Below are 24,149 nucleotides of genomic sequence, written 5' to 3'. Positions count from 1 at the left end.
AAAACTGGATTGTTCCAGTGCGTTATAAGTGCCAATGATCATAGTGCTCTGGCTAAGCGGTGTACAAACAGAATGTTTTATCTTGAATGTGGCTTCGCTCAAAGCATGTGGAAGACAGATAAACAGTTCAAAGCCTGCCTTTGTATGCTTGTTGGTGTTTTTGCTGTGTATGTGTGCAAAGACCAAATATTCAAATTCCATCCAGGCCGGCGAGCGGGGTGCAGTTTCCCATGGTTCTGGTGGGATGCTGCTTTCATGTGGAAACAGAATATCTCGGTCCCTTCAGACCCGCTATTGCGACAGAGGATAATGGATTTCACAACATCTGCCATTTGTTAGCCCTGTTTGGTGAAACTGATCTCCTTTTAATTCTGAAACGACCATGGACTTCCAAAGCGTGTGCAGCTTCACAGCTGAAATGAAACAGATGGATCCCACGGGCTCTCTGGGGCGAGGAGTAGGGATGTAGCAGGCAGGCAGAGGCTGGCACATACTGACATTCCCCCACTATACATGGAATGCTGCAGTGCTGTGGCGTTGACCTTGTACCCCCCAACTCTTGATTGCATGTAATTGAGGTGATCTAGGAGTGAAAATTGAACGCGGTTCCCCTTTAACTGTACACAGCTCTTACCTTGAGGTAAAATAACGCCTTAACCTATCTCCTTAGCTTTTATGTGTTTATTTTCACGGCGCTTCAATATTCTGTTTTAGGGTAAAGCAGAGGTAATATATTTGGCTACATATTGGTATACATACATATTTGGCTCTGACCTTCAAACTTTGTGTAGGCTTTTTTTAAATGTTGGTGATCTAGGCATTCAGAGTCAGCATCGGTTTCATTTTCCTAGCAGGTATACACATACCCAGCCTTTGACTTGATGGGTAGCTCATATTAGTAAGTTAAAATTAACCAAATTTGATAAACGCAGCTACACATTTTGTATTCTCTTTATAAAGTACAGATTTCAAAGTGCATAAAATCACAGCAAACGTTAGCACAATTATCAAATTAGTGTTTGATCTGAAGGAGATTGTTCTAATGTTGCAGTGATAAGAACGTCAAGGAAATTGAAATTTAAACAACAACCTTTAAACGTTGAGGTCAATCTGTTGGGGGTGCTTGGATTTAACAGGAGTCTCGTACAGAAAAGAAAGCCTCAAAAATCCCCCATTCATTGACAAGAAAGGATGGCTGGAGTGGAAGGTTTAAGCACTGTTGCCTCCATAAATGTTGACCCCCAGCCCCTGCCTTTTCATAAAGCCTGGAATGTGCTTCAAAGAATGCACACTATCATTCCTCCATAAATAAAACATCTGTCATTCATCACCCTGTACAATATGTACCGATTTAACAGAGCAGAGAAGCTCAGAAAGGGATGGAAGCGCAAGAGACCTAAGCAAAACTACGTCCAAGGTCCTCTCTCTCTCTTCTTGGACTGACCTAAAGTTGTCATTAGCGTTTAGTCAAGAGCCATTCAATGAAACTCTGGTACTGACCAGTGGTAAGGGCTAACACACTGACGAAGAGGTAAAAATGAATGAAGTTCTGATGAGGGGTGGAAAAAACTGCCTGTAAGCACTCCTGCAGTAATATGTTATGCATGTTTGTCCCTCAAGCGCCACTGCTGCCTCTATCGTCAGGGACTTTTTTGAATTATGCTCAGTATCATTACATCATTTAATGTCAACGTCTCCTCTAAAACGAGTCTCATTAATGATTTTGTGGGAAACCCCAAGGAGCAGCGTTTCTTCAGGGCTTGAACCATGACTGAAGTTGGATTACACGACATTCACCCCCTCTACTGGTGATATTTATTAACTGGCGTTTTCACCGCCGTGCCAGTAGGCTGCGCTGCAGGCCCCGCATCGGCAAAGAGGAAATTACTGGTACTACTTCCGCGAGGACAGAGATCACAAAGCAAATAACAAGAGACGGTACGTCAAAACAAACAATGGGCAAGAAACACAAAAAGCACAAGTCGGAGAAGCACAGCTATGAAGGTAAGACAATGGAAGGTGGCTAGCGGATTCACACACGTCAACTGTTTGCACTTTCGTTTACCTCCCGTTGGCGATTCTTCGTTCTGTAAAGAAATCCTAATGAACGATAGACAGGCTGCTGGTTTAGCACCGCTAAGCCTGCTGGATCTAAATGTTGAGGTACTTGTTTAAAAACACCTTATGGCATACACGCGTCATTGTGTTATCTTGAAAGACCATGGAAACTTTAGATTGGCATCTGTCCGTTATACTGACATACGATTTGACAAATGAGTCGTTGTTGTACAATCTGCTAGCCAGTGTGCCAGTTGCTAGCCTCAATGAGCCACAGATCTTATTTGGTGTTTGTTAGCAGTTGGTCACTGGTTTTCACAGAAAGTTGGATCAGTTCATCTGGACAAAACGTTTATTGGGAGAAACGTTTCATCACTCATCTAAGTGATCTCTTAAGTCTCATCTGACTGCAGGCATCCCCACCCTAAAAACAACACAGTGGCAAAACGACCCGAAAACAACGATCGGTTTCATTTGCGAATTGCCTTGACCATTAACTACAGTTTCAATGGCAATGTGCAGGGTTCGGGTCAGAAATGTACTTGCCTGAAGTCAATTTTTAGTTTACAAATCGTTTAATTTATTAGCGGTTAACAAATAAAAGACTCGTGTTTAATCTTTAAAGTAAATGAAACATAACAAGGACAGTGTGTCATAGACGCGTAGCAACAAACATTATTGCATATCGGAAAATGGTATGACCCTTCCCTCCGTCCCTCCTTCTCCCCACAGATGGACTCATTAGCTGAGTGATTGAGCGAGTGTGCGAGTGAAAGAACAGGCTATAGCAGGTTTCGCATTAAACAAAACCCTAATGAAACCACACAAATCTTAATTACACCGACGTGCTCTCTACCCTACTTACAGCCATCTTTGTACAACACGCGCCGCATCGAAATTGGCAACTGCTGCCCCCTCGATGCTAACGTATAGCAGTTTCCACGATATTTCAACTGAAAGGTCGCTCCGCCAATCTGTTCTAATGCGCTTCATGGCGCTGAAGCCACGCTCAGTCAGCTGTGGACAGTGGGAGCAGGAGGATCAGCTCAACCACCATCAGCAGGTTGGGGAACGTCTGCAGCCTATCGGTGTCTGTTAAAAAGTCTGCCTATACCTGCACCTGAGGCAGCGCTTTGATCACCACTTTTTACACTTGGCCACTCCTGGCGCCTTACCTGTCACAGCCCACCCTATCCAGTATGTCAGCAAAGTGGTCTGTGACGACACAGAGGTGGTCTGCTCCGTAACTGGCCAGGTCTGCCTCCTCTGCGGGCCACTCCTTCGGGTCCAACAAACTCGCAGCTGCCTCAAGAATTGTGTCACTCCAGGTCCTTGTAACGGCTCCTCGTGCCTTTGATGGCTGCATCAAGGAGTTGGCTCTTCAGTTAAGAAAAAAAAATCCCGGTTTGTCACTCACAACATTTTATCAAAATTCATTCAGACTTAGACTACTTTTATTGTCATTGCCTCATATGCATGTGTCATACATACAAGGGAATGCCATTGTGTTTCACAAGGACCACAGTGAAACACCTTTGTTTTTAAAGTCATAGCCATACAACATTTATAGAATACTACAAAGCTGACCAGACCTAAGACCCCCCCCCCACACACACACACACTTCGTAAAACTTATAATTCATTTTCTATGGACAAAATACAAAACCAACTTTTTCTGTGTTTTAATAATTTATCTGAGTCCCATGTATATGATATGTAACGTGCATGGATAAGTTGGCCGCTGGCTGACGGGTCTGACCCTTTAGTTGAGCGGTCAGCGATGCCTCCCGCAGTGCGGGCGATACGGGTTCGCGTCCCGGCCGCGGCAGTTCCTGTGGTTGCCCCCCGAATTCGCTACATTGGTGTCAGAAGTGGGATGGTGAGCCCGAAAGGTCATCGGAAGCGTATGCGCCCAGAGGCGTGAAGGAGCTGATATGCTTAAGCGCAGGGACATGCTTCCCGGAGGAGGGGGATAGTGTAACGTGCATGGCTAAGTAGACACGTTGGCCATTGGCTGACGGGTCGGACCTTTTAGTCGACTGGTTAACGTTGTCGCTTGGGGAGTGGGAGACACGGGTTCACGTCCCGGCTGTGGCGGTTCCCGCACTGCCCCCCCCCGAATTCGCTACAATTTGGTGTTAATTGCCCATTAACTTTTCATGGTTATGATGTGGTCAAATGATAAGCTACTCACAACACCAGTTGTAAAATAATCTGTTTGATAATTAACAAATATTTTTTTCTGGAAAACACAAAATGCTAAACCCTTAGAAAATTAGCTGCTTGTGCGAGGTTTGACTGACAGTCTGATAAATGGTGTAACATTAGGTCGATACTTGCCTTCGACAAGCCATGTCGGTGTGGCGCTGCGTACCCAGGTCAATCCCGTTCTGTTGAAGAGCCGTCACACCGGGCTGCGCGCTTTGTAAAACATGATACGCTGTTGGTGATCAGTTTAGCAATTACCCGACTTGCCCCGGCGTTCATGTTGGGTACAAGCACCAGCAAGGCCCCGGAGGAGGGGTTGTCGGCAGCCCTCGTAGCTGCCATGCAGGCCAGATGCTGTCGGCTCTTGTTATGGCCCTCCAGCGACGTTTTTTCGGAAAGTTGACGTGCCTTTGAAAAACGACCCCGTTTTATCCGCCTTGCTCTCAAACTTCCGGCGTACTGTGCAATACATTGTTGGGAGTTTCGCCCACATCCTCTAATGCAGGGGTGGGCAATCTCATCCAGTGCGGGCCAGTGTGTGTGTGAAGGTTTTTGTTCCAACCAAGCAGTCACCTGATCCCCACTAATCAACCAGTAGAGTCCTCGCTGAGGAACTTGATTAGAAGACACAGATGTTTAGTTGCTTGGTTGGAACAAAAGCCTTCACTAAACTCCTGTTTCCAGGATCATTGAAATACTCTCTTGCGTTTCAGTTAATACATTTTGTTCTTTATCCGCCGCCATTTTCCTGTGAGTGACAAGTCTGACAGCTAGGCGTCACATGACTAGCCTACTCAATTCTTGATTGGCCAGTGGTGCGTGCCAGTATTCTCCAATGCGTGCTTGGGGAGGGGGCTATACTGTGTGCCAGTGAACGAGAACATAATTTATGATACGACGATGATCGAAAAAAATGATTGAAACACTTTATCTTTTTTTTTTAGCTGCCAGATTTACTAGCCCAACTTGGCATTTTGCTTGCCCCAGGCAATCGGGTAATACTTATTGTTGAACCCTGTTTCACAGAGGACTGGGGGAATAGTTGCAATCACAGATGTACTCTTAGCCCCCCCCCCCATCGGTTCAGGGGTGGTCGTTCCTTCTTCACATAGCGTTCCTCCCTATCTAGCATGTGCACACCCTCATCCTTGAAAGAGTGGCCACTGGCCTGTAGATGGGTGCAGACTGCGGAGTCCTGTCCTGGCATGTTAGCGCTTTTGTGTTGTGCCATTCTGTTGGCCATTGTCTGTTTGGTTTCCCCCATATACAAGTCATGGCAATCCTCCTGGCACTTAACAGTATATTGCTCTGTTTGTGCCGGGGGACCCGATCCTTGGGGTTGACTCAATTTCTGGCGCAGCGTGTTTTGGAGTTTGAAAGCAACTGAGATGCAGTGTTTGGAAAATACACATCTCAACTCTTCCGACACTCCCGCCACATACGGAATCACCACTGGTTTACACTTAGGCAGCTGTATAAGCCTTTATAAGGTGGGGATACCTGCAGTCAGTTGAGACTAAAAAGGTCACTAAGATGAGTTATGAAACATTTTTCCCAGTAAATGTTGTGACCAGATGAACTGATTCAACGTTCTGTAATTTCCTTACCTGGATTGTTGATCATGCATAAAGACAGCTGTTTACTAGTTTGTTTCCTAAAACGGTGGTTCCCAATCTTGTCCTCTAGTACAGTGTTTCTCAACCGGGGGTCCGCGGACCCCTAGTGGTCCGTGGTGTAATTGCAAGGGGTCCGTGAAAATAAAATATATTTAAAAAAAGATCCTATGACATTTATAGAAATAGGATTATTTTACTCAAATGTGACTGAGACCTTTATCTACCTAAACTATAAAGGGTAACAGGACTTTTTTCTCTAATTACATCTGTTTCACAAGTGTAATTTATTGTATTTTAGTAAGAGATCTCGCTCCCGTTTGCATTGTTAAAAGTTACTGCATAAAAATTCTGTTGTTACATATATCTGAAAGTTACTGAATACATATTCTGTTTTGTTACATATATCTGAAAGTTACTGCATAAGAATTCTGTTTTGTTAACTATATCTAAGTTACAACTGAAAGCTCTTATTTTTGCCCCAAAGAGTGAATAAATGCTATAATGCAATTTAAAATGCAGTTTCTACTGTTTCTATCAAATTGCAACCCCCCTCCCCCAAGATCAGGTGGAGGGGTCCTCAGGGTAGATCAAAAATACGCAGGGGGTCCAGGACCCCAAAAAGGTTGAGAACCACTGCTCTAGTACCACTAGTAGAATACTGCTGTTTTGTGTCTATCCTGCCCGGTAAGATAGTTAATTAATATTCATGTGTTTTTCTAGGTCTAAAATCATCCTAATTGGAGGAACAAAAAGTGAATGGAGTTAACTTTGTGGTACTTAGATGATAAGATCTGCAGTATTGGTGGCACCCGAGGACCGTATTGAATACTGCTGCCTTTAAAAAAGGCTAACGTTACGTTACTTTGTGCGGTTACGTTACTTGACTCTGTGGCGACTTGTTATCTGCAGAGTACACAGAGAGGCCACTTAAGTTGGTACTAAAAGTTGCTGGAAACGAAGTGACGACAGGAAGCTCCAGCCTTGACAAATTTTACGACAACCAGCCGGCGGAGCACGACAAGCCCAAAGACAAGAAAAAGAAAAAGAAGAAGAGAGGAGATAAAGACAGGAGCCTTTACTCGCCAGATGATGATAAAGGAAAGAAAAAGGTAATGTTTGATGTTTGCAAAGTTACTTCATTTGCAGGGATTATGGTGGTGATTGGTAAGGGCAGTTAGTCGACAGGGATTTCATATTTAACCAGTGAAAGATTATGTGAATGTTTTTATTTATATCTGATGTTAGGTGGGAAAGAAAAAGAAAGGACAGGATGGAGATGGAGACTGGGATGATCAAGAGCACAACAGAACTCCCATCCGCTCCGAGCGGGATAAAATGGAAGGTGACTTGTCAACTAAACTATATCAATCCTTTATTTCTCTTGACCCTTTCCTTGGACTTGCAATGTAAACATCCTGTTGTTCATTCCAGAAAAAGAGCAGACCCCTCTCCAGGAAGCTTTGAACCAGCTCATCAGACAGCTCCAAAGGTGCAGTTTTCAAGTCAGATTTGATGTGGGATTATTTGTTTGTTTGTTTTTTGTTTTGTAATCAGAATCAGAGTCAGAATCGTGTTTATTGATCATGTAGATTTGCACATACACGGAATTTGACTCCAGTTTCCTCGCTCTCAGTGTACTTAACATAGAGTAACAACACTACAACACAACAATCTTCATATATATATATATATACATACACATACATACATACATACACATATATACACACATATACATATATATATATATACACACACACATATCTATATATATATATCAGAGATGCCGAAATACATGTTAGCAGGTTACTTACATTACATGCCTGAGGTAGATGGACATACGTACCAGTATACGTATGATGTACAGTATAATAACTGTTAGTCATTACTCACATGCAGTGACCCATCCACCTGAGTTGTTAATAATCTCTAGACTGCTCCTTTTTCCTCTGCAATCGTTTTTATAATTGACATTATGGGAATGACATGTCGGATATATAAAATATGAACGGTGTTTGTGTGTGTTCTAACAGGAAAGACCCCAGTGCGTTTTTCTCATTTCCAGTGACTGACCTCATTGCACCTGGCTACTCTTCGATCATCAAGCGGCCCATGGACTTCAGCACAATGAAGGACAAAGTAAAGAAAGAGTGCTATCAGTCGCTTGATGAACTCAAGGTATCTGCCTGTGCTATTAGAGAGAGAAAAGGGGCGTGAGAGAACTTGACTTAGAGTAAAGCATAGGTGTATGTCTGTACCATCATTGAGATTTATGTTGGTTTGATTTCATTGTAGAGATTGATTTTGGTCCATGTGTGGGGAAATTACTACTCTTAATTTGGTGGGATTCCGACATGTCTTTGTTCCTTTGCGTGTATGTAAAGCAATGCAGCTGATTTATCCACATCTTGAACAAGGCATTGGGAGTAAATATCTGTGTTTTGAATTCCTGATGCAGGTGGATTTCAGGGTCATGTGTGAAAATGCCATGATTTACAACAAACCTGAGACCATTTATCACAAAGCCGCCAGGAAACTGCTTCACTCTGGAATGAAGATCCTGAGCCCGGTACAAAATTGTCCTCTCAGAGGAAACGTAACGATTGTCTTATTGCCATTGATTAACAGCAGGGGGCAGTGGATAGCTTCAAATAGTTCCCCCAAAAGACCTAAGTGCTACGTTTTGTCAAGATGCCACCAGTGTATTTAAGAGTTTACCTTTCAAATCATTGTCAGTTTATTTATACTTGTGCTGAACTATTTTTTTAGTTTGTCATCTAAAAAGGTTTCGAGTATTTTTTTTTGCCTTTTTTTGTTTCTCATTTGACAAGGCTTTTTTTATAAATGTTTTTCCTGTTTCAACTGTGACATCTGTATTTATTTTGTTCTGTCTGCATTTGATCATAAATATATATGCACAAATAATGAAAATCTACACTTTGAATTCTTTAATGCAGGAGAGGTTAGAGAGCCTGAAGCAGAGTATAGAGTTCATGTCTGGCCTGGACACTTCTACAAGCAAGCCAGGAAAGACTGAGGAGGTGGGGGCTCCCAGCCTGGACCAACAGAGGGAAGGGGCTATGACCACTGATGCCAGCGAAAGCTCCCAGTCACCCAGCACGCCCAGGTATTTAACCATGATGACTTTTAACCTAATTTTTTTTTACACTATGTGCATAACTGTTGTGTAACCAGATGTATTTCAAGCCTTTGGAGTGTTGAATGTTTTTTTTTCTCCTCCTGTGGATAACTGCAATTGCCTGTTTACAACAAAAGCTTAATTATAATTACGAATTTAATGCTGAAGCTTCTCACTGGTCTTTAAAGTGCATTTTTTGAGTTCATTTTTACATTATTTCAGGCTTAGGAAAAAAGTACTCTTCTAACCAATCAGTCGAGTATTTAGTCAAATCTTGGGGTTATGTTTGAATCTGCTCGCCCAAAACATGCTCTGTATTAGTAGTGATCACAGCACTAGTCACATATTTTGTAAATGTCATAAATGTGGAAAAATTGTGCACATACATACAGTTAAATTAAAATAATATATTCATCCATCTATTATCCAAGCCACTTATCCCAGTGAGGTTGCGGGATGCTGGAGCCTATCCCAGCAGTCATTAAATAATGCATAAAGTCGGCGTCCGGGTAGGGTAGCGGTCTATTCCATTACCTACCAACACGGGATCGCCGGGTCGAATCCCCATGTTACCTCTGGCTTGGTCAGGCGCCCCCTGGATCGGTAGAGAGGGGGTGGAGCACCGATTGGGGCGCCCCAAAAGGAGCGGGGTAATTGGCCAGATACAATCGGGGAGAAAAAGGTGGGAAATTTGAAAAAAACAAAAACAAAACAAAGTCATAAAATAACAGTATTGTTAAATTTGATAGTTACACTGACTGTACTTTTGTCCAATACATTAGCTGGCTTACCTTTCACTTTCAATATTTTACCAGGCAACAGTATTTTTCAGCATAAAAACAAAAGCCCAAACAATGGTAAAGAGAGAAATTATTAAGGTCTAGTAACATGTGGCTAGTGATAACATTTCACTTTGCTGATAAATCAGTTGCCCCTGCTAATTTCTACTCGCTTATTTTGCCCTCAGAACCATCATTGCGTCTGTTGATTCTGCTGAGAATGTGAGGAATGCCTCAGAGCATGTTGGGACTTGAGTTCTTTCAGCACTCTGAAAGAACTCTTTTAAGCCAAGGCGTTGTCCATCCAGCAATTATGTTACATTCACTCGCTGCTGAATAAGATTCATTCAGCCTTTAAGCAATTTCAGATATCCATTGGTTTAAACTTGAGACATGCAAGTCATGATTGTCATTGTGGAAACTCATTCAGCCACTTCTTTCTTTTTTTTTTGTCTCGGTTAAATAATTTTGTATGAAATTGTAAGGTCATTTGTATAAAAAAATATAAATGGGTAGATTATCAAGAAATGAATGGGAATTGTGGGTGTCAATTGGCTTCCATTATTAATCAGAACAGCTTTTCTGTCTTCCCATTTTTGCCACTGAGATATATATATATCAATACAAAATCTGTATTGATATTCCGCTCCTCATTAGTTGAGCACTTCTATCAACAGCATTGACTGTTTTCAGGGGGGGGGCAGTATATATATATATATATATATATATATATATATATATATATATATATATATATATATAAAATCTGACAAAAGGTAAACCTTTTCATTCAAGTCTGGCATTTCATAGGCCATCTCTCCCCTCTCAGATGAAATTTCTGTTCCATTTTCCAGACAGGACAAGGACTCAAAAGATGAGTTGCTGAAGGCAGAGAAAGAGCTGGAAGAGATTCGCAAGGTTATAGAAGAATCTGGAGGGAAGCTGTCCAACAGAGTTCTTCAGTGTGAGGTGAGCCGCGGTATGACACACAGGTATAACGTATACGTTTGGTTCCAAACTGGTATAACCAAATGAGATATGTCACATAAAAGTGACAATGTTACATAGTGAAAACAACATATTAAACTTTACATTTTATTTACATTTTACAAAGTAATGACACTTTCACAACCTGGGCACCTCTCTACTGTAGAGGTGCCGTATAGCTACCAACATGGGGATCGCCTGTTCAAATCCCTGTGTTACCGCTGGCTTGGTTGAGCGTCCCTACAGACACAATTGGCCATGTCTGTGGGTGGGAAGCTGGACATGGGTATGTGTCGCTGCACTAGCGCCTCCTCTGGTCAGTTGGGGCACCGGGGGGAATAGCGTAATCTTCCCACGCGCTATGTCCCTCGGGCGAAACTCCTCACTGTCAGGTGAAAAGAAGCAGCTGGCAACTCCACGTGGATTGGAGGAGGCATGTGGTAGTCTGCAGCCCTCCCCATATCGGCAGAGGGGGTGGAGCAGAGATCAGAATGGCTCGGAAGAGTGGAGTAATTGGCTGGATACAATTAAGGAGAAAAGGGGGGGGGGGTCCACAAAAAAAAGTGGTGCCGTACAGCAACGTTTGTTCATTTGTTTCTGTTCCCCAAAATGAATTTAAAATATTCAAAAAGGGGACTCAAAATGTATTTGATTATTATTTGAGGTTTCCTTAACAGCTGACATATGCGTTATTTATGCTGCCACACCTTCACAACTTCAGAAGCTGAGAGACAGTAACTTACAGGTTGAGATATATTAAAGGGAAAACCCCCCCATTCTTAACCTAATGTCTGTCTACCAGGAACAGGGATGGCACATGAGAAACACCTGCAGTTGTTCCTGATAGTTTCTGCATTTCTGGGGTGGCACTGAAACAGGGTTTTTGTTTTTTTCGTGGCCGCCATGTGACTTATCGTGACACATTGCGGCTGGAAAAACTAACAGCCAAGCAGGGTTTCTAACACTCTAAACTACTCTAAAGTTAAAAAAAATACATCCTCAGCTAAGTAACGTTTCCGACGGTGTAAATGTTGTCCCATAACACTAGCGCAGAGGATTTTATTGCTGACGATACAGAGGCTTAAGTACAATGCATTCTGGTACATACAGGCGCTGTGGGAAAGACTGTAAGCAGGAGAACGCCGAACACCGTGAGGACTTTACTACTTCAATTCAATACATTACTAGTATGTAATGTAATGTAATACTAGTACTGATTGCACATGCACAAAACCATTGGTAAAATTTCCCTGTAAGTGCTGCTTGTAATTTTTGTCAAATTTAGAACGTATCCATCAGTCTGTGCCATCTTGTGACCCAACAGTCAGGTCAGCATTATGTTGGTTAATTATTTTTCCTAACCACAACACTGAGAAAATAATTTATAGTTGTACTCAAGGTGCATTGAACAACCGCTTACTTTGAATTAATAGCAATCCTCGTGCAAAACTAATGAAGCCGGTAAGCTGCAAGTTAACGTGACCGTTTCTCTACAGTGTGACCCACAGTAACTGTAGACCTCAGTTAGACATTCTGGACGGCAGTGAACAACTCCCCTTAATTCTCAAAGCAGCGGACTTTCATTACATTTTTATAAACACATTCTGTTTTAGTCGCTCAGTCCCTAATTTAGGATGTTTCACTCCAGTTCATTCATTGATGTATGGTTGTCCGCTTTTAGTGTTGGGTGGGAACAGGTTACAGTTAATATTATAACTTTTTTCCAGGCATTCGTGGTGTAATGATTTGCTATTTCAATGTCAGTGAAGTTAGTCTCAGAAAAAATAAGCTGTTACTTTTTAGTGCCCCCCCATCCCCATCATCACACTGAGTGAAAATGATCTGCAGGTCATATCCTTTCATACTCCCTCCTCTTTTTTTGTCCCAATTGACTTTACAAACACTGAGCTAACTTAAATTAGAGAGTAAAGAAACATGTGTTTCACTGGGTAGCAGTGTTCCTACTTGGATTTATTGAACAACAAGATTACGAGAACATTTTATATCTGTCATGTGGTTACTTAAACTGGGCGGCACGATGGCGCAGTGGTTAGCGCAGCCCCCTCACAGCAAAAAGGTTCTGGGTCCAAGCCCCAGGGTAGTCCAACCTTGGGGTCATCCCGGGTTGTCCTCTGTGTGGAGTTTGCATGTTCGCCATGTGTCTGCGTGGGTTTCCTCCCACAGTCCAAAGACATGCAGGTCAGGTGAATTGGCTGTACTAAATTGTCCCCTAGGTGTATGTTGGCCCTGTGATGGCCTGGTGGCCTGTCCAGGGTGTCTCCCCACCTGCCACCCAATGACTACTGGGATAGGCTGCAGCATCCCCATGACCCTGAGAGCAGGATAAGCGGTTTGGATAATGAATGGGTTACTTAAACCATGTACAGAGAATTGGGATACGTTAGTCCTGATTTTTTTCAAAGTGTAATTGCCAGTGCTATTGTTGCAGCGGAAAAGTAATGTGCCAAATTACTACACCCAAGTAGTGATGATTTTTGAAATCTGAAATTAATGATTTATATCCTTTTTAATAACAAGCCCCAATACAATGGTTTTCTTTTTTCTTTCAAAATGTATTAAGAAAAAAAAACATAAAATCCTCAGGTGAACCTAACACTGTGAATGTTACTTGTGCAGATATTCTAAGTCTGTATGTATTGACTCACATGTTATGTAATTGTGTAGCTGGAGTTTGCACGCCGGAGGGCTGATGGCTCCACCACCTTGGCAATCCTCAATCCAGCGGATCCGTCAGCAGGTGGTAGGTACATCTGAGGGCCAGCAGTTGCCAAATAACACATTCCATCCTTTTAATGTGTTGTTTGTGTTTATGAGTGTTTAATATGTGTATCTCAGAGAGTAAGAAAGATTGAGAATGAGGGAATCATGAATGGGGAACAGTGGTAACATATCAACTGTTTGCTGTGCAGATGCAGGGTACTGTCCCGTGAAGCTGGGCATGATGTCCAACAGGCTGCAAAGTGGTGTGAACACCCTGCAGGGCTTCAGGGAGGACAAGAGGAACAGGATTACTCCAGGTATGATGCTGCTTTAACAGCTACTCATAGTCTGTCTAACCAATCACAGCAACAAAAAAAACAAAACAAAACAAAACACGTGTAGTCTTTCATATCCGTTCAGTTGCACACACTCACACCTGGGGGGATGCTGAATTATAAAACTGTCATGTCCTGAGTCTGCAGAAGAACTTAGTATTTTACACTGATGTGCTTTCTTTTATTGCCCTTTGTGGAGCTATTAAATCCTTGCCTGGTCTCAACTAATTTTGGTATTTGTTGCGGCAATTTACTTTGTTTTATTGTGCATTTATGCTGCAATGTTTATTAGACAAACCAAATCTCTAAATAGGGACAATAAAGTTTTGAATTGCACTTCAAACTGGCTATTGCACAGCTGCACTGCAGCAGCTCCAGCTCCAGAAGGACCCTTCTCTGTTCGCATTTAAACTTGGTGGAAAAATGCATTGGAGCAAGTGCAAAAAGATTACCTCAAACTATAAACCACACAACTGCTGGACTGTGTTGCTTTCTATTATACCATAGTTCTAGATTTCTTAAAATTTTGATGGATTTCGGTGGGTTTTGATTTTGCAATTAGAACGTATCATTAAATCACTACTACCACTACCTAGTTTATTATAATGCTATGACTCAGTGTCCACGAATGTCCATCAATCCATTATCCATACCGCTTATCCTGATCTCAGGGTCGCGGGGATGCTGGAGCCTATCCCAGCAGTCACTGGGCGGCAGGTGGGGAGATGAGACAACCTGGACAGGCCGCCAGGCCATCACAGGGCCGACACACATTCACACCCAGAGACAATTTAGTACGGCCGATTCACGACCTGCATGTCTTTGGATTGTGGAATGTCCCTTCTGACTAATACCACTGTTGGCCTCTTACGTACGTCAGCTCCTATCTGTATCAATTGCTGCCGTGACATCTCTTTCTAAAGATTACAGCATAAACATTAAGACGGGTGAAAACCATTATACAACTAGGTATGTAGAAAATTGTAGGGCTACCCCCCACCCATTTCAGACCAGATTAGACTATGCAGGCTCTGTCAGGTCCAGCTTTAAGAGGAAAGTCAGCCATGTTAGAGGAGGAGAAGGCGTCATCTGCAACTGACAAATTTTCACATCCAGTCCTTGGAATTTAAAACCAGTGTTCTATTTGCTAGTGGCATGCAGTTTTTATATGGTGTTGTTTGACAATTTGCATGACACACACGCATACACACACACACTTGCATTAACCCCCAGCATTGATTTTGCATGTAAGTAATGGTGATCTGCCTGTATGTAACCAATCTCTGCAGTGTCCTACATAAACTATGGGCCATTCACCTCCTACGCACCCACCTACGACTCCAGCTTCGCCAATGTCAGCAAGGAGGATTCTGACCTTATCTACTCCTTCTATGGAGAGGAGTCTAGCCACCAGAGTTCTGAGAGGTATGCATAGTATGAAGTACTGGCCATGTAATACACCCTAAATTTGTGTCATTTGTACAAAAAAGAACCACTTCAGAGATATTAGAGAAATTATATTAAATATGATTAGCTTTAGATGTCCCCTTTTCAGCTTAGTTCTACATGGTAAGAATGAGTTGACTTATCGCAGCTGGTGGTGGAATTTTACTCATCGTGGCATGGCCTAAACCCACATAGCACACCTGATTCAACCATAGAATTGTCACGATTTGATTTCTTCCATTTTGTTAAAACAATACACTGCAGCAATACTGTACTACTTAGTTGCTTTGTTGCCTCTACAGCTGCGGCCATGTTTTGTGTGGCTTTATTTATGTCTCTGAATCATACCCCCCTTTGCCGCTTCTTCCTTTGGTTCTCACTTTTTTGTTTCATCTGTTATATTTTGAAATATTTTATTTCTCAAGTTAAGATGTTGTGGCTCTTGTTTCAACGCTTAACCATTGGTTAACCCTTGCTCATAATATAAGCTATGAATCTCTGCACCAATGCTAAAAATAAATTGCTATATTTTCACGTGTAATCTTCAGCGTCTCAGACTTCCTGGCCAAATCAGAGGAGTACACATACAAACTGGCAGACAATCTCCTTGACGCAATGACGAACGGAGAGCATTCTAAAACCTTCAAGGACACACAGCAGGTAAGCACCTTCATTGACTTCCTATGTTCTAAGTGCTCTGAGTTGACAGTTTTCCCCAACTGAAAAATCTTAAAAGTGCACGCATTAGCTTTATAAAAGCACACACAGTGGAAAAAAACTGAAAACGTGTAGCTTACTGATATATAAATCTACTAATGTGGTCCTTTTTCATACTTAAAAGTAGAAGCAATTTAGCACCATGTACTTTTTTTTGCATGCAAATTTGAATATATATTTTATATGAATACATATTCAACAGGTGGAAAAGTGCGAGGGCATGGATGACATGGAGGTGAGATTGGACAAAACATGAGCCAAATTTCAGCCAACAGCACTTGCTCAACTGTTAGTGCTTGGCAAAAGATAGGCAGAGGTGATTAGAAAAAGATAGGCAGAGGTGAAAGGCTGCTTTGCATTATCCACCATGTACCGTTTCTTCATTTATACAGCGCTTGCTTTTTGGCTGTATGGAATCTGAACATGGAAAGTAACCATTTCCCTTCAAAATGCAGCCCCCTCCCCATTTTTCCTTTCTATACCTCTTGGCTGAATGGCTCCTCACATTAGCAGAGGAAACCAAAGTGCAGCCTTTCTGTCAGGCATACAGCAGTCCTCTGTCCCGGCTGTTTGCTGTGCTTGGAGTCTCTCCAGCCTACCCTCATCCCTTGCTTTAAGATCCTTTGCCTTGCCTTTTATTATATTTGATTTTGCTGGACCGTGACTTAAAGGGTGCTTCATAAGGCCTTGGCGATCCTATGAGCAGTCAGCTGTGTTTTATGGAATGCTTTTCTCAGGGAATAATGGGATGAAGTGGATTCTCGAAAGGGACCAGGCCAGTCTGATCTACCTCACTGTTTTTCTCTCTCCCACGTTCCTTCTCAGGTATCTGAACCTGAAACCACCAATGCTGGCAGAATAGAAACCCTGAGTTCTGTGGTTGGCCTAGGACTGCTGAGTACTGATGAGCTTTCTGGAGGTTGCGGTCTTCTCAGTTGATTGCGGGGGGGGGTGTCACTAGAATTGCTTGTAGTAGTACACTGGTTCTGATACTTAGTTTAACACCAGTGTCAATGTGGTTCTTATAAATAACGTCATGAGGATGCAGTTTTGCAACAGAGTAAATGTCTCTCTGTGAAGCACCTGATTACTTGTTTTTCATGTGATGTATCGAGGAATGTACTTTTTACCGAAATGGCAAGATTGAAGTAATTTATTTATTGTTTAAAATAGAATGAACTCTTTATGAACATCCATACAACAGGACTAGAGACAAACTGGGTGCCTTTTCTTTTTTCCGCTGCTCATTAGAGGCCCTGCACTTCCAGCAGAAATTGGACGAGACTACAAAGCTCCTCCACAAGCTACAAGAAGTACAGAGAGAGCGCTTGAGTGCCAAGCAGCCACCTAACATGATCTGCCTGCTGGCCCCCAGCACCAGGGAGTTGCAGCTGGGTAAGAGACTTCCAGTGCATGGCCCCTTTGTTCTCCTGTTTAAGCCCCTCGTCCCACCTGTAGCTCACCAACAGCACTCACTTTCTTTCTATCCTGTGCAGATGGCTTTTGTTGCACATGCTTTAGAGGGACCTCCCTCTTCTTAGACACTGATCCAATTCAGATAGAGTTAAGATTGACCTGTTTTGCTCCATAAGATATGATGATTACGGCTCCAGCCTCTGAAACCAAGTTATGCCTCTTAATATGAGTTAGACTCCTACAGGAAACATCTGTCTAATGTCTCCCCTCTCATCTTCTTCTTAGCTCACCCTCCCCTACTGTCCAGTAAAGACTAAATGCAAAGAGAACCACCTGTTCTCTTGGATCTACCATCCCCTTTTCCACCCTCTAATCTCTTCTTCACCTTGCCCTGATAACATTCCTTCCTCACCTGCCTTTGTCTACAGCTGAGAAGGTGACCGAAAACCTGGCTGTGCTAACCAGCCAGGTGGCCCCGTGTGATGTCAGCAGCATCTCGGGCATCAGGAAAGCCATGGGCATCTCTCTACCTCTACAATCACCTGAGCCATTGATAGACCTCACCACAGGTAAACACTCTGCTCCACTGACAATTTCAGCTGTAGCTGCTCTCAGTTTCAGCCCTAAAGTTAGTTTCTCGTTTTGGTCATACAACTTCAAAAGTACCACTTTAATATTTTGGTATCTAAGATTATAGTCCGGAATATACGGATTATACATTTTATATTGAGGAGGTTAATTCCTGCTGATAGTTTCCTTGTAAGATACATTTCTTTCATATAACTTGAAACTTACCATGAAGTGACTCATCTTTTCAGTGCAAGAGCTGGATGAGCCAATGGAGACATTGCCTGGTCATGGGCTGCCAGTCGTTGCTGTATAACAACTCTTAACAACATGACAGTTTAAATTGTTTTGTAAAAAAAATTGCTTGTGTGAATTTATATGCATTTCAGACAATAAACTTCCTTTTTATAAGTCCCGTCTGGTCAGATAATTTTATGGACAGCAAAATCTGGTCAGATAATTTTATGGACAGCAATCTTATGAAAACATTTATTACAATCCACATCTGTACAAAAGTCACTCTCACATTTGTTCACATGACGGTTAATACCTTATGAAGTCAAATTTACGGACACAATGGGAAATAAAATATTTAAGGCGATTTTTCTGAGGCACAGAGAGCAACACAGTCTACTGCCTGCTCACAACCAGAGCAACAGACAGAAATATTTACAACAGACTGGCAGTAAGAGGAGCTTGACTAAGGATACCAAGGAGAATGTCTGTGATTCCCTCATTGCAGCATAGGTACAGACAGGCAATGCGAGACTCGTTGGAGATCTATGGCGACTTATCTATGCCGAACAAAACACTACAGTTGAAAGATGACACACTGCACTACTTCATATGCATTTCATCTCATAATCTTTCATACATGTATACAAATGAAAATATGACGTTACTTTCTGGTCAGCTTGCAAAGCTGCAACTGGTCATAGCTTTTACCTTTTAAAAGGTCGACTACAAATCTAATCCTGACCCTTTCAGGAACTGAGAAAATGTTTACCTACTACAGACAAAAAAACGTCAAAACTTCAGAGCGTAAAATTGTTCAAAATTGTAGCTTAGCAAGAAAGTGGAAACTTATATAAATCTGAACATGTCCATAAAACATTTGAATAAGCAATATATCTTTTTTCAACCATTTTTTCTCCAGCAGTTATTCAAAACAACATAATTGCATTGTACTTTCATGTCTGAAACAAAATTTATGTGCAGTCTCTGAAAATGAAAATAGCATAGCCTCGTACATTCCATTACACAGTAACAGAAGTGTCCACCAGGGAAACCAAACAGAATGGGTACAAAAACATGATCCAGTCAGGATCTTCCCCATCTTAGAACCAATGCCTCAACACCCAAGACCCCCGCAGACAGTGAAGATTCGTGCTTTTTTTTTCCATAAATGGGAGGGGATGGCTTTTTTCAGGAAGTTCACAACAGTATTTGGCATCAGTATAACACACTGTTTTGTCCATCACAAATTTCAAAAGAAGAATATAAGTGACTAATTGTTGGACGTAAATATATGTCTAGAATAGAAAAAGGTAGAATCCTTTCCAGCATACAGTCCAGGACTGCCAAATCCCGATGACTCGGACAGTTCCCCGCCACAGTGCATCATTGCAGCAGTTCTGCCAAATCCTTGAGACATTTTAGTTAGAGAGATTATGGAGATTACTAATGCGCTGTCATTAGTCCAGCCCTAAACGCGCGGGGCTTGTGGGAATCTGTAAACTCTTGACTGTGGTATGTGAGTCTATGTAAAGGTGCGTTCTACCATGAGTCGCTGGAACCGGACCGAACCGGCCTCAGCTCAGGCCCATGCCCTGATGCTTGCTCATGTCTGTACTCACAAAGAAGGTCTTGAGCTCCCCTTTCCCTTTCACGTTGATGAAGCCTCGGCACTCGCAGGAGTAGCCCAGCTTCTGCAGCACGTCAGACGTTTCCTCTGTGACCTGGAGGTGACGGAGGCTCATCAAACACAAAGTCCGTGGCAGCGGGAATTAAACATGAAAAGAACCACATGTGTATCTTGAAATCCCCCCCCCCCGAAAAGCTGACAAGCTTATCAGCTGTTAGTCAGTTCAAATCACTGAGATTGTGTGTTGAGCGAACGCTTCTGAGAATGCAGCCTGCGGTATTGAACAGTGAATGTACACCAGAATGTTTAACGCTCCGAATGGAAACAAATTACAAATGAACGGACAGTTGTAAGTCTGATGCTTTTTATCCCCGAGCATATCGACCCACAGCGGACCACTTTGTTTTTTTTTTTTTTAAGCATTCGCGGATGCAGGAAGAGCCTATCAAAGTTCCTTACGGACTTCAGCATACGCCACTGAAGCAATGACACAAACAGTCATGGCTCTCCAATACAAATGTCAAGAGGTTACATAACTCGTAGCCACGATGCAAGATTAGCTTAATAAATTACCAACGTCTCGACATGATAGTATTCTTCAGGGTATTGAGGGACATCACAACTGAGCAGACATTGAATAGGGGATGGGACACAGGTGTGCTCCACCATGGGGAGGAGTGTGACTCATACGCCAATTAAAAATCACATTAGAAAGGCATAGTATATTTGATAAATAGTTTAGGTTATACATCCATCCATTGTCCAAACCCGCTTATCCTGGACAGGCCACCAGGCCATCACAGGGCCGACACACACACACACACACACACACACACACACACACACACACACACACACACACACACACACACACACACCCCTAGGGACAATTTAGTATGGCCGAATCACCTAACCTACATGTCTTGACTGTGGGAGGAAACCGGAGCCCCCGGAGGAAACCCACGCAGACACAGGGAGATCATGCAAACTCCACACAGAGGACGACCCGGGATGAACCCCAAGGTTGGACTACCCCGGGGCTTGAACCCAGGACCTTCTTGCTGTGAGGCCACCGTGCTAACCACTGCGCCACCGTGCGGCCCTTAGGTTATACAGTATATCAAAAAACATCTCCATATGAATACACACCTGTGTCCCATCCCCTATTTAAATGAATGTCCATTGAGTTGTTATGCCCCTCAATAACCTGAGGAAGACTGTCATGTCGAAACGTTGGTAATTTATTAAACTATTCTTGCATCGTGGCTAGCAGTGTGTGACTTCTTGCCTTCACACTTGTACTTTCATCGTGGTCAGCACTCAGCACCTCTCCAACACTGGTGTGCGATCCTCCTCTCTCCCATCCAGAAGGTTACGTAAAAAATTATTTATGGCAGATTAAGCAAATCTAACGTGTAACTCGGATCATATGCTCACTCCGTGTTGCTGTATAAACATGGGAAAAAATCTTCCAAGGGAGATTCTGTGTTGTGTCTCTTTGTTTACTCTGATCAGCTGTATTCAGATATGAACTGGGCTGCAGACAAGTTTAAAAATGGGATCTTTTGTGTTTCTGTAAATCCAAACATAGTGTCTGGCTCGTCCCAACAAACCCAAATAGCAACAAGTTCGTCAGAAACACAACTGAGAAAAGCAGCTTTACTGTACTTTTTGTCTCGCTGTAACTTATTTTTGTTACACTGGTGGACTGTTTATGATGGCTATGAGTGCATTTTTCATGGGTAACAAGTCTTAACCCTGATCACACCTTTGACCGTTGGAATCAAAATGTTAGCCTGCACGGAGCAGAGTCCTGTCGGTACCTGAATCTTTCCGAGCTCCCCGGTGCTCTCCATCCGGCTGGCCACGTTGACGGTGTTGCCCCAGATGTCATACTGAGGCTTTCTCGCCCCAATCACCCCCGCTATCACAGGGCCGTGGTTAATACCTGTGGGACGGCAAAGGCAGCATGTTGCACATGAACATGCACAGCAACTAACCTCAATCCAAACTATTTAGGATGACGTCACCTATTTTAAGGTATGATGAACAGTGTACCATGCAAAGAGCCCCCCCTTTTTCTCCCCCATACTTGGCCCATTACCCCACACTTCCCTTTTTTTTTTGGATTTCCCCCCCCTTTTTTTCCTCCCAATTGTATCTGGCCAATTACCCCACTCTTCCGAGCCATCTCGGTCGCTGCTCCACCCCCTCTGCCGATCCGAGGAGGGCTGCAGACTACCACATGCCTCCTCCGATACACGTGGAGTCATCAGCTGCTTCTTTTCACCTGACAGTGAGGAGTTTCACCAGGGGGACGTAGCACATGGGAGGATTACTTTATTCCCCCCAGTTCCCCCTCCCCCCCGAACAGGTGCCCCGACCGACCAGAGGAGGCGCTAGTGCAGCAACCAGGACACATACCCACAACCGGCTTCCCACCCGCAGACACGGCCAATTGCGTGTGTAGGGACGCCCGACCAAGGCGGAGGTAACACGAGGTTTCGAACCGGCGATCCCTGTGTTGGTATAGGCAACGTAATAGACGCTACACTACCCGGACGCCCCATGCAAAAAGTTTTATTCCAAAATTTAATGTAAACTAATTGTGGAAAAAAGAGAATCTTCTATCTATGACTCCTTTAATAAGAGGGGGGTGCATTAGGGGTTGCTGCTCAAATGTACAGCCATCAATAAGACCTTTGCTTGCAACATAGATCCTGTTTGTAAAGAGAGGACCATTACTCATTTTGAAATCGCAACTGGCTAATTTCAGGTTGGAATGAAATTCTTTATACGGTCACCTGAGCTAAGCCTCTCACTGCGTGGGTGAGAAATACAGAGTCATTGCTCAACGATGGGGCAAGGCCATTAAACATGTCACAACAGCTGTTTTAATAAAGAAAAAATCTTGTTACAGAGGACTAAAATTATTATTTTTTTAAAACAACACTCCGCTCTTTCATTTCTTTATTCGTTCTTGCTCGACAGCATAAGGCTGGCGTGACCCCAGATAATGATTTTTATTTCCCCGTCATGGTGTGTTTTGACAAAGCCTTTTTCATGCTTCTAAGCAAGTTTTCAGTATTTATGGCTGAAAGCATCTATGTCTGTTTTTAATCGACCCAGAATCGTAAATGCTTTTTTTCCTGAGACACGGTGGAGACAATGGAAGTGTGTCGGCTTCTGTCAGAGGCTTGTCTATGGTACAAGTATGTACTTTATGTGAATGGCTTGACCAGGATAATTACATCTCACATTTTACGGCATTTAACTGATGCTGTGACCCAGAGCAACTCAGCAGAGAGAGTAACAAATAGAAAACACTTCACTTCCTCGGTCTCCAACAAAACAAGCGATCACGACCGAGGAACACGGGACTCTTTATACTTTCACGACAGATGTAAGAAAGCAGTCATGTGATGCTGAAACTATTTTGTTTGAAAGAAATGCAGTGGTGTGTGTGTTTGTGTGTGTGTGTTGAATGCCAACATCCATGAACACAGAAGCCAATTATCGCTACATGGAGGAGAACCAATATACAAAAGCAAGAAATATCGGTTTATGTTAAATTCGCTCAACTTTGGTACAGTGTCACTAAATTGCATATCATCATTTCATAAAAGCTTTAAAATATGGGTTAACTATGAACTCTAACTAGTGACCACCACCAAGTAGACAAGAATGAACCCTAGAAAATACGTCATTTTCCCCCTTACTCCTCCAAATTACTGTGTATTATTAATTTCCAGTGAGAAAATTCCTGCCATCTTAGGGGAGTTGACTCTTTAATACACTCTTGGGTGTATAGTGATGGAGCCTGTGTTTTCCTCCTCTACTTCCTGTTGTCCTAAGTTTGACAGAGTCTGTTTTCCACCCTTGTGGCTCTTAATTCCTCTGCTCTGCTTTTCGAGGGCTGCGGTGGCACTTCCTCTTCTTACATAACCATTCCTCGGCAATTGTGGGAGTTTTAGCTTATTCTTAAATTGCTCTGGATAAGAGGTCAGCTAAATGCAAAAACAATGTACAATGGAGCCACAGAAACCTGCTGCATTAATGAGTCAGTGCTAACCAGATCAAGTGCAGACGCATCAATGAAATGTGGCTCATTTGTGCAGAAGCTGCCAAGTGATGATGCCAACTCACCCACACGGAGTCGAAAGCTATTAAATGAGTGTCGGTTGATGCCATCCAGCTTGCCAATTAGAGCAATAGCGAACTCCACCATGTTGCCAATCTGGGCCTGTTGTTTGTCCCTGTCCTGGAAGAGCACAGCGCCCATAGGAGTGTCAGTCA

The 24,149-nt window shown here is 42.9% G+C and overlaps 2 protein-coding genes across 3 annotated transcripts in view; one reads left to right on the top strand and one right to left on the bottom strand.

Annotated features, from left to right (window-relative positions):
- Positions 1 to 1,915: 1,915 nt before the first annotated feature.
- Positions 1,916 to 18,379, top strand: brd7 (bromodomain containing 7). Of its 2 annotated transcripts, XM_056278910.1 has the most exons (17): positions 1,916 to 2,004; positions 6,792 to 6,991; positions 7,128 to 7,224; positions 7,314 to 7,371; positions 7,916 to 8,060; positions 8,341 to 8,451; positions 8,840 to 9,009; positions 10,655 to 10,769; positions 13,473 to 13,548; positions 13,718 to 13,825; positions 15,133 to 15,268; positions 15,838 to 15,949; positions 16,209 to 16,241; positions 16,832 to 16,925; positions 17,258 to 17,401; positions 17,851 to 17,991; positions 18,241 to 18,379. In XM_056278910.1, the coding sequence occupies exons 1-17, from the start codon at positions 1,956 to 1,958 to the stop codon at positions 18,303 to 18,305; spliced, it is 1,854 nt and encodes a 617-aa protein (XP_056134885.1). In that variant the 5' UTR covers positions 1,916 to 1,955; the 3' UTR covers positions 18,306 to 18,379. The 2 variants fall into 2 exon arrangements, with proteins under 2 accessions (XP_056134885.1, XP_056134886.1); XM_056278911.1 differs by lacking the exon at positions 16,209 to 16,241.
- Positions 18,380 to 18,464: 85 nt separating this feature from the next.
- Positions 18,465 to 24,149, bottom strand: part of adcy7 (adenylate cyclase 7) — a 127,195-nt gene continuing 121,510 nt past the window's right edge. The window contains exons 26-28 of the mRNA XM_056278328.1: positions 24,000 to 24,114; positions 21,677 to 21,801; positions 18,465 to 19,947 (exon numbers count right to left, since the gene is read on the bottom strand). Of these exons, the coding sequence (XP_056134303.1) occupies positions 19,801 to 19,947; positions 21,677 to 21,801; positions 24,000 to 24,114 (387 nt within the window). The 3' untranslated portion in view covers positions 18,465 to 19,800. The remainder of the gene's footprint in view (positions 19,948 to 21,676; positions 21,802 to 23,999; positions 24,115 to 24,149) is intronic.

Source organism: Lampris incognitus, chromosome 4 (assembly GCF_029633865.1).
Source record: "Lampris incognitus isolate fLamInc1 chromosome 4, fLamInc1.hap2, whole genome shotgun sequence".
NCBI lineage: Eukaryota > Metazoa > Chordata > Actinopteri > Lampriformes > Lampridae > Lampris > Lampris incognitus.
This window is presented reverse-complemented; position numbering and strand designations above follow the sequence as displayed.